Below are 11,024 nucleotides of genomic sequence, written 5' to 3'. Positions count from 1 at the left end.
AGATTGGGGGAAAACGCCCCCCCTACTGTATTTCCCAAAATAACCGCAAGATAAAGTCAAGATACATTTTTATTGTAACTATGGACTACGTTGACAAGAGTGATGTAGTAGTTTTCATCGTGAAGCTCACACTGGTGATGAACCGGAGAGAAAACAGATTTCACAGTAAATGATCTCATTTTCAGCAGTAAGAAAAAAAGAAGAGCGTCACAGTTATATATGATATGAGAACAGTAGAGTCTGTAGATAGAGAGTACGTGTTATTTAATACAAATATAATTATATTTTCAGAATGACAATTTTTCCCTCAAACATAGGGGTAAAACACCCCCAGGGGGCAATGAACAATTACTGTAGTTATTCTGTTTGAACATCAAATGAATTCTAACTGGTTGGTTGAATACAAATATTTGGACTTAATATTTAAAAATTACCTCAAGTTAGCATCAGGTAGCTAGTTAGCTAGCCAGTTACCATCAGCTAAGTTTTTTTTTTTTTTCAAATAGACTATTATAATTTTGTAATTCATAATTATTGACTATATTCTTAATTTTTATTTTATTTTTTTGCTTTGTCAGACTGGGGTGCATTTTACCCCACTCTACCTCATTTACCTCAAGAACAGCGACTGTCCTCAAACTATTCCCCACATGATGCAATTTTATGTTTTAAACACATAGTTTTGTAAAAGAGATCACATCTAACTGCAAATAAACTTTTTAAAAACTCAAAACAGGAATAATATAATTCCATAGTTGACTATGTTAAAAAAAAAAAAAAAAAAACTGTATGAGCATAATATATGAAAATAAACACAATGTGACAGATCTGATTCAGAGAAATAACAGTTTTATCAGTGATGATCAGAAGGGGTTTCATCTAATGATATAAAAGCACTGCTAGTTCAGTCAAAGCGTGAAGACAAATAAGTAATATAAGCAATTAAACTGTTACAAAAGACAAACGTCCAGAAAATAATCTTCATTACTAAAACTATAGAAAATCTGGTTTAATTAATATCTCCTGGTTTTAATTAATTTCTTGGTTTTATATTATAAGATCTGCAGTCGACAGGTAAAAGCTGGATTAATGTGAGAATCTGTGAGATTATGAAGTCATTTCTCATAGATGTGATGATCTGCTGCTGCTCTCATGAATCTTCTGCTGTGTGTTCATGTCCTTCTCTAAATCTTCTCTTCCTCACTTTCTGATCTTCCTGTTTCTCTCCTAAAACATCACATTATCATCATCATCATCATCAAACTCTTAATATCTGCATTTGCAAATCTATAATGATGATAAGTGTCTCTCACCTGACGTGTGTCTCATGTAGATGTGAAAAGCTCCTAACAGACCCAACAGAACCATCAGCTGGAAACACCAGACCAGCACAAACACCACAGACACTGAACACATGAACAACAACCATTAGACACAAAACAAACCCATCCTTCATGTTTCCAGGAGTGTGTTTGTTAAACTCGTACCACATTCTGATGTCTGTGTGCTGCTGGTCACTGCAGAGGTCACACTAGAGGTCACAGTGGCAGTATTTGCTCCTGTAATAAAGCATCAGCACAGAATCAGCTGCTTTCTCTCTGAACCACATCAACACAATTCACTGCTGAGATCAAGCTGAAACAAACTAGTGATGCTTTTCAAGAATTAAGAGTACAATTAAGAGAACTGCATTATCAGTTGCTCTGGTTTATATATATATATATATGTGGACATTCATGTATTAAAAGCTCACCAGGACAGGGTTTGGCTCTAATGGTCTTCTGTGCGTGACTGACGTGGTTCTTCACGCTGCAGCTGATGTTTCCATCAGTTCCCTCATCCAGATCAATGCTGCTGTTTCCATCCATCAGTGGATCTCCATTCAGAGTCCAGCTGTAGAGGAGCTGATCCCCCTCAGAGGAGCAGAACACCCTCATCACCCCACTGGAGGAGCAGATGCTTGACACTTCCACTGAGCCAATAGGAGCTGGAGGGAGGGACACATCACAGTCACATGACTCTTTCTCCACTCATTAGGCTTGTTCGACTTCATGCGGCGCCGCAAAGATCGACTGCCGCCTGACAAAAGCAATGCATTCTGGTTAGAACTTTTGTTCGACTTTGATCAGCGCTGCATCCGCCTTACGATCACATGTGCCATCAAAGTACCGCGAGAGCAAAACGAGACCAGCCGCCGAGGTCAGGCGCTGCAGATGCTCAAAATCGGCTGCGAGAGCCTTGATGACGACACACTTTATCCTCATTGGTCAGATTCTGTGATGACAAGCACGAGATGAGTTGCATGTTTATTCTAACAATTCAATTCCAATAATGCTCACAAATCTGTGTTTTTATAACAGTAAAAGCTTTATTAGTGTAGTCGCACTGTTATCTTGAGTCATTTTTTTTTTAATCAAAAACACTGATAAAAGCATATATACCCCCACTTTACTGGTATTTAAATATGTTTATGTTGAACTTCATTCATGAACAGATGGCGCTGTATTAAGCAGTACATAAAAGGTGTTTCTGTTGCTCATAAAAACGTTTTGTATTTGACAAATATAGCATTTAATTAACTTTATCTGTGATAAGAGTGTGCAAACACTGTGAGAGCGTCACTACCGGGAGCAGAAAGTGTCCGGTTTGACGTCTCCACGTCTCCACACTCCAGCCGGTGGCAGGCGAGTATAGTTCATCTCGAAGAAGCCTAATAGGTGTGTTTGACTTGATGCGGCCGATCGGTGTATGACGTCAAAGTCCCGCGAGAGTGATTACAGGGCGTATGGAGCGATCAGCTCTCTAAACGCTCTCGCGGTACTTTGACGTCATACACCGATCGGTCTGCGCAGCTCCGCATCAAGTCAAACACACCTATTATATCAAGATATTTCTAAACCAGTTTTTATCTGACAGCTGGACTCACTAAATTAACCCCTTAACTGTCATCCCCATATTTGAAAATTCACCAGAAAGTGCACTATCCAAACTTAAATTATTATAATTCATAAACGCTTTTGAATACAGACGTAAGGTTGGTCTCTTTTTAAAGAAGACAATTAGCAGAATATTACAGAAGTGAAATAATTTGATAAAATGAAAGTACTAAAGTTATAGAAGTTTAAATTTACTGTAAAGAAAATATATTGTACTACTTTTCTTTTCTTTTATATAAAATAAATATTTTAAAAAATAGTTCAAAATACAAAATTGCTATAAAATTAAAGCCATATGTCTTCATAAGTTTTGTTCCAAATTTGAAGTTGATATAAAAAAAAAAAATTAAGGTTCATATGCATTTTGTTTAGGCCTTATACCAAAAAAAGCCACCAGGTGCCAATCAAAAAAAAAAAAAACAACAAATTTTTTTTTTTAATGCATTTCTGTCACGAATCTATAAATTTCTCTCTCAATATTACATCTATCTCAACCAAATATGGAATCCTGAGACTCAGACCTTTCCAACGATTTGTATTTTGTCAAGATTATAAAAGATTATCCGCTCGCTAAGGGGGAGGAGCTTGCTAAAAGATTTTGAAGTACCATTTCTATGGTAACGCAGTGTCCGATTTCAAAACGATTTCCATTGGATGAATTTTGAGATTTTAAGCTCACTTATGATGATTACTAAAAAATGTACTAAAAAAGGCAACAAATGAAAGACTTTTTGTGACAAAGGTCAGAACTCGTGTTATGATGTAGATTTATCATAGACTCTTGGTGCACTCTTGTCATAAATTAATCTATTACTGTTCATACATAATTTGTAATAAAACAAATTGGTAAAATATCCATTTAGGAGTCTTAGACCTTTCCAATGATATATAGTTTGTCATGATTACATTAGGATTTAATCATAATATAGTGAAGTAAACTTAGGCGTCCCATATACAGGACGGCGACAGTTATTAAACACACAGCATTGGTTAGTCATGTGACAACAATGCAGCAGATGATTGTTTGAAATTCTTTCACGTGTCATTTTAAAGCAGTATACAGTAAGCAACATGCTGCTATTTCATTTTGAAAATAGTCTTATACATGAAAAGTGCAGATGAATTTGACTAAATTCTTCCAGATATTTAATAATGAGCTGCAATAAAAACCTTCACAGAGATTCAACTGATTCATTTGCATGAGAGTGAGATCTTTGGAGAACATGAGATTGTAATGAGTCTGATGAGAGAGTTTCTGTACCTTCAACAATCACTTGAAGATCTCCAGATGTTACTGTGCCGTCTGAGCGATCGAGTGTTAATGTGTAATTCCCTGAATCTGCTCTGATCACACGGTTTATTATCAGAGTCCCATTAATGACTGTCACTTCAGGTCTGTTATTATAAAGATCACATTCACTCATCCTCATCCTGCCATACTTTACTCTACAAACTGGATCATCTTTTGTGTTGTTTATTCTCTTTATTATCTTCAGGTCATATTTACTAGTGTTCAGCACCATCAGCAGATTGAGTTTGTGTCCCAGAGCTGCGTAACAGGGATCAGACTGACCAAACCTGCAGAACTGATCCAGACCTGAAGAACACAACACACACACACACACACACACACACACACACACACAATGAAATGTACCAAAATCTAAAGACATCGTGAATAAATATCAGACACAAATTACACAAACATTCACAGAATTAAACTGTACTCACTAAATTAACCCCTTAACTGTCATCCCCATATTTGAAAATTCACCAGAAAGTGCACTATCCAAACTTAAATTATTATAATTCATGAACGCTTTTGAATACAGACGTAAGGTTGGTCTCTTTTTAAAGAAGACAATTAGCAGAATATTACAGAAGTGAAATAATTTGATAAAATGAAAGTACTAAAGTTATAGAAGTTTAAATTTACTGTAAAGAAAATGTATTGTACTATTTTTATTTTATTTTATATAAAATAAATATTTTTAAAAATAGTTCAAAATACAAAATTGCTATAAAATTAAAGCCATATGTCTTCATAAGTTTTGTTCCAAATTTGAAGTTGATATAAAAAAAAAAATTAAGGTTCATATGCAATTTCGTTTAGGCCTTATACCAAAAAAAGCCACCAGGTGCCAATAAAAAAACCCCATCAATTTCTAGATCATCTGAAGAAACACATCAAAACAGACTCAGGATACTAAACATAATCATACTGGACACATTTAACTCAGTTTAGAGTGTATTATAAAAAAAAAAAAATATATATATATATATATATATATACAGTATGTGTCTGTTTGACACTGGAATATCAGCTTTTTTGTATGTTCTCAGTCAAAAAGCAAATCTAAATGTTTATTGTATTCAAATTTAATTCACTCTTCCAGTCACTTTTTTAACACGCTCGGGTTCGAGCCTCTATTGAGGACAGCAAGCCAAGTTCATTTACCATAAACCATCAGGACATGATGGGCAGGCGAACTCATGAAATAAACTGTTAAGACCAGAAAAGAGATCACTGCAGACTTTTAATGAAATATTGCAACTAGGGCTTTTGGTTTAATGTGTTAATTGGTGCGATTAATTATGGAAATAATGTGTTAAATTTATTGATGCAGTTGCTGATGATGCAGGACGACTGACTGCACGATGAAGCGTGTTAGAATGCCACTAAAATATGACAAAACTGTACGGGTTTGTGTCTTATATTTACATCAAATAACAGGTTTAGCAATAATCACACGAGTAAGAGTGCTGTTTTTCCCAAATATCTGCAATTTGATAATGATTTTGATTAATGATTTAATCTTGTGTTACATTTTAAACACAATATTTCAGTATTGTCCGTTTTGCTCAGTTTCACAAACAAAAACAGTTTGAAACAGTTGGGTGTCTCCGAGATTTCAGAGATTTAATCTCCTGAAGAAATGAGAAACTTTCACAGATTAGAAAGAGCTGGTTTGTGTTTTATATGTATTATCTCAACATTACAGGTTTTCAAACTATGGTAACGTTTTAATGTCATGTTAGCTAACACCTTCGTCTTGTATTGTGTTAGTTTAACAAAATCATCTGCTGAAGTCTATACAGATATTCATATATCCGTGTTGCAGACGCCGTCAACTTGCTCTCGCAAACTAAATCCACACTAATACTGCATCGAAGCCGTGTTTGAGACGAAGCACATCCCATCATTCATCACCTTCAGAAACTCACGTGCCCCACAATCCTGAGACGTGCATGAAAACATTGCAGTGTAAGTTCATTTAATTTGATATCACACATAATTTGAGTAAAATGGAAAGCGTTGCACTTTTTGGAGATGGATGTGTATTTTGTCAAATGTTTGTCAAACTGCTTTTTATCACTTAATTAGAAGCACCACAATTAAATTATCATTCATAGGGACTACTGGACAGATACTTCGAAGATTATTTTAAAGTGTAAAGTATTACATGTACAAAATTGATTAAATAAAGCTCTGTAAAAACTTTAGTTGCATTTTTTCAAGTGAAGTCTTTACAGAGTGTAAAATGTATTTGTGGACTTCCTTCCTGCTTGAACACTTCAGCCAACTACAGGAAATACATCATAAAGTAGACAAACGGTCAAGTGCAAAGACCACAATTGTACGAAATGTGCACAATGCATACATTCAGGGTGTAGAACAAGTAGATGAACCAGAACAGCATCTGTGAGAAGTGAGCACTGCTTTACAGCAGAGACAAATGCACATGTACAACTATGCACTATCCAAAAATACACAAAACTACTTTTTTTTTTCTTTTATGTTTAGCTTTGAGTACAAAGATACATAAGAAATTGTATAAAGCATGGAGGGACGAGAGAAGAACAGAGTGGATTTGAATGAGAGAAAAAGGAAGTTAGAGACAGAGAGCTGTAAGAAGGAAAAAGCAGCAAAACACGTAATACTCCACTAATACACACAGTCAAGATCAGAAACCTCTATTGTTAGATCACTGCAGACTCTAACATTACATTTTTATTTCTGGGATGGATCTGATTGATCAGCATGATAAGATGAGTTTGATGTGAAAGTGACTCACATGCAGCAGTTTGCAGCAGCAGCATCAGTCCAAAGATGAGCATCATTTCTCTAAAGTCCAGTTTCCAGAAGAGCTCGATCCCAGCAGAAGAGTGTGACGCTGCTTCAGATCATCTGTGTTCAGGATCTCATCGAGACAAGCGTCTTCACAGAACAATGAGGAAATATCTGAAGAGGAAGTTTCCTCTTATGCTGTTAGTTTGTACTACAATACATCTAAAACATTAAAGTGAAACTAAGAGAAATGTGTAAAAGAAGAAGTAACATTTATATTATACTGTAGCTTGTTGCAACAATAATGTTGTTGTAATTTTAGTCAGCTAGCTAGAATTTAACATGGATTGTCTAAAGAGGTTAATAACTGGGAAATCAGGCCCATCACTGGAGGGAGAAAGATGGAGAAAGATTATTTGGGATTTCAAACCTTCACCAGATACCCTACACTCTCAGAAATAAACGCACAAGGAGCAGCACCTTTTCAAAAGATACTAATATGTACCGTTTTTCGTACTAATATGGACCCTGTAGAGGTAAATAAGGTACTGTAGCATATTTGCTTTATGAGATGAACATAATTAATCATGAAGGGTTATCAATTATATATCCATCTTCAGGAATTAGCTGTAGTATTAATAGTACAATAAAATGATTAGTTCGTCCGCAGTACGGACCCTTCTGAGTCTAAGGAAAATTATTCCTCTGGTCACGACAAATAATTTCCTTACTGAAGCATTGCTCCGAGCATTGTAGCAAGACCGGACGTTAAAGTGACTTCGTTCTGAGAGCAGCAGACACAGACAACCAAGTGTGAATACATATGGATGTTTATTAAACTACACTACAGGGGAACATGTAACATAGAACTAGACACAGACATACACACATTAAACATGGCTGCCAACGCAAGGAAGGCATGGAGAGAGAGATAGAGAAGAGAGAGAGGGAGAGAGAGAGAGAGAGAGAGAAGAGAGAGAGAGTATGGCAGGATTTTAACATCAGCTGACTACAACCTGTTACGAACCATCAGATAATCACATCACCTTAATTAAAAGGGGTCGAAGCCTAGAAGCGCATCTAGATAGTTAACAAGCGGTTACTTGCATGGGTTTTGTGGGAGCTGAGTAAAGCATCCTGGTGCGTAGATTCCTGATGAATTCCTTTAGGAGTGAAAGCTTCGTCATTCCAGTCATGGGTGATTAGTCCAAGTGAGTTGACAAAGTTACTGAGTTTAAAACTTCCAGAAGATCGGACTCCCCCGGAAGGGGAGCCGTGAGGTTTCCAAGGTGATAAGTGTGTCTCCGGGGCACCGACAGTTAAGAGAAGCGTTGGCTTTTGGTGCGGGAGAAGTTTTATCTGTTTCCCTGTAACACCCATTTTGGTTAGTTTGACCAATAACAAGGCTCATAGTTTCAGCGGGAAAATGTTCTTTGTCCCACTTGACACCTCGTTTGCATGTTTTACGACTGATCTGGAGACTGGTGTAATTTTCCCCACAGTACAGTAAAAATAGTGTGATGCATTTCATGATCACATAGTGTACATCATTGTGTGAGGAATAAAGAGCAGATCATTTTGATATCAAGAAAGATACATCTGAAAGGTATTAAACCAGAGATACCTTCATACCTCTAAATATGAGTGTTTAGAGCTTACTTAATACGAATAACGAGTGGTAACTAGGCTGATATAATAAGGAAACATACAAACAACACATGCATATACCAGATACATTTATAACTGCTTAATTATGGCCTAAATAGAGAAAATGTCTTTAGGTGTGTGTGTGAGATAGAGAAGAGAGAGAGAGAGAGAGAGAGAGAGAGAGAGAGAGAGAGAGAGAGAGAGAGAGAGAGAGAGAGAGAGAGAGAGAGAGAGAGAGAGAGAGAGAGAGAGAGAGAGAGAGAGAGAGAGAGAGAGAGAGAGAGAGAGAGAGAGAGAGAGAGAGAGAGAGAGAGAGAGAGAGAGAGAGAGAGAGAGAGAGAGAGAGAGAGAGAGAGAGAGAGAGAGAGAGAGAGAGAGAGAGAGAGAGAGAGAGAGAGAGAGAGAGAGAGAGAGAGAGAGAGAGAGAGAGAGAGAGAGAGAGAGAGAGAGAGAGAGAGAGAGAGAGAGAGAGAGAGAGAGAGAGAGAGAGAGAGAGAGAGAGAGAGAGAGAGAGAGAGAGAGAGAGAGAGAGAGAGAGAGAGAGAGAGAGAGAGAGAGAGAGAGAGAGAGAGAGAGAGAGAGAGAGAGAGAGAGAGAGAGAGAGAGAGAGAGAGAGAGAGAGAGAGAGAGAGAGAGAGAGAGAGAGAGAGAGAGAGAGAGAGAGAGAGAGAGAGAGAGAGAGAGAGAGAGAGAGAGAGAGAGAGAGAGAGAGAGAGAGAGAGAGAGAGAGAGAGAGAGAGAGAGAGAGAGAGAGAGAGAGAGAGAGAGAGAGAGAGAGAGAGAGAGAGAGAGAGAGAGAGAGAGAGAGAGAGAGAGAGAGAGAGAGAGAGAGAGAGAGAGAGAGAGAGAGAGAGAGAGAGAGAGAGAGAGAGAGAGAGAGAGAGAGAGAGAGAGAGAGAGAGAGAGAGAGAGAGAGAGAGAGAGAGAGAGAGAGAGAGAGAGAGAGAGAGAGAGAGAGAGAGAGAGAGAGAGAGAGAGAGAGAGAGAGAGAGAGAGAGAGAGAGAGAGAGAGAGAGAGAGAGAGAGAGAGAGAGAGAGAGAGAGAGAGAGAGAGAGAGAGAGAGAGAGAGAGAGAGAGAGAGAGAGAGAGAGAGAGAGAGAGAGAGAGAGAGAGAGAGAGAGAGAGAGAGAGAGAGAGAGAGAGAGAGAGAGAGAGAGAGAGAGAGAGAGAGAGAGAGAGAGAGAGAGAGAGAGAGAGAGAGAGAGAGAGAGAGAGAGAGAGAGAGAGAGAGAGAGAGAGAGAGAGAGAGAGAGAGAGAGAGAGAGAGAGAGAGAGAGAGAGAGAGAGAGAGAGAGAGAGAGAGAGAGAGAGAGAGAGAGAGAGAGAGAGAGAGAGAGAGAGAGAGAGAGAGAGAGAGAGAGAGAGAGAGAGAGAGAGAGAGAGAGAGAGAGAGAGAGAGAGAGAGAGAGAGAGAGAGAGAGAGAGAGAGAGAGAGAGAGAGAGAGAGAGAGAGAGAGAGAGAGAGAGAGAGAGAGAGAGAGAGAGAGAGAGAGAGAGAGAGAGAGAGAGAGAGAGAGAGAGAGAGAGAGAGAGAGAGAGAGAGAGAGAGAGAGAGAGAGAGAGAGAGAGAGAGAGAGAGAGAGAGAGAGAGAGAGAGAGAGAGAGAGAGAGAGAGAGAGAGAGAGAGAGAGAGAGAGAGAGAGAGAGAGAGAGAGAGAGAGAGAGAGAGAGAGAGAGAGAGAGAGAGAGAGAGAGAGAGAGAGAGAGAGAGAGAGAGAGAGAGAGAGAGAGAGAGAGAGAGAGAGAGAGAGAGAGAGAGAGAGAGAGAGAGAGAGAGAGAGAGAGAGAGAGAGAGAGAGAGAGAGAGAGAGAGAGAGAGAGAGAGAGAGAGAGAGAGAGAGAGAGAGAGAGAGAGAGAGAGAGAGAGAGAGAGAGAGAGAGAGAGAGAGAGAGAGAGAGAGAGAGAGAGAGAGAGAGAGAGAGAGAGAGAGAGAGAGAGAGAGAGAGAGAGAGAGAGAGAGAGAGAGAGAGAGAGAGAGAGAGAGAGAGAGAGAGAGAGAGAGAGAGAGAGAGAGAGAGAGAGAGAGAGAGAGAGAGAGAGAGAGAGAGAGAGAGAGAGAGAGAGAGAGAGAGAGAGAGAGAGAGAGAGAGAGAGAGAGAGAGAGAGAGAGAGAGAGAGAGAGAGAGAGAGAGAGAGAGAGAGAGAGAGAGAGAGAGAGAGAGAAGGAGACAGACTAGTCTGGTCCGGGGTCACCCCTTCTGTGGAATGTTTTTGAAGCTTGATAAGGACACTTAGTCGATCCTTTTGCATCCTTTTGATAGTGATAAAGACCATCTGCAATTTAGTACCCATATAAATGTAAACGCTGAGGCCAGGTCAGTAATTTATATGCAAAAGTCAAAAGGCTAAAAGGGTCCCTTAAGCCATAAA

General features: G+C 38.7%; 1 protein-coding gene across 1 annotated transcript; it reads right to left on the bottom strand.

Moving 5' to 3' along the window:
- Nucleotides 1–832: 832 nt before the first annotated feature.
- On the bottom strand, nt 833–7,167 carry LOC131553285 (uncharacterized). Its single transcript, XM_058797841.1, has 6 exons — nt 7,013–7,167; nt 4,198–4,533; nt 1,754–1,987; nt 1,488–1,559; nt 1,314–1,406; nt 833–1,227 (listed from the first exon to the last, which is right to left on the bottom strand). The coding sequence occupies exons 1-6, from the start codon at nt 7,056–7,058 to the stop codon at nt 1,151–1,153; spliced, it is 858 nt and encodes a 285-aa protein (XP_058653824.1). The 5' UTR covers nt 7,059–7,167; the 3' UTR covers nt 833–1,150.
- Nucleotides 7,168–11,024: the final 3,857 nt, after the last annotated feature.

Source organism: Onychostoma macrolepis, chromosome 14, assembly GCF_012432095.1.
Source record: "Onychostoma macrolepis isolate SWU-2019 chromosome 14, ASM1243209v1, whole genome shotgun sequence".
Classification (NCBI taxonomy): domain Eukaryota; kingdom Metazoa; phylum Chordata; class Actinopteri; order Cypriniformes; family Cyprinidae; genus Onychostoma; species Onychostoma macrolepis.
Note: the sequence above shows the minus strand (reverse complement) of the source record. Positions and strands in the feature narration are given on the sequence as shown.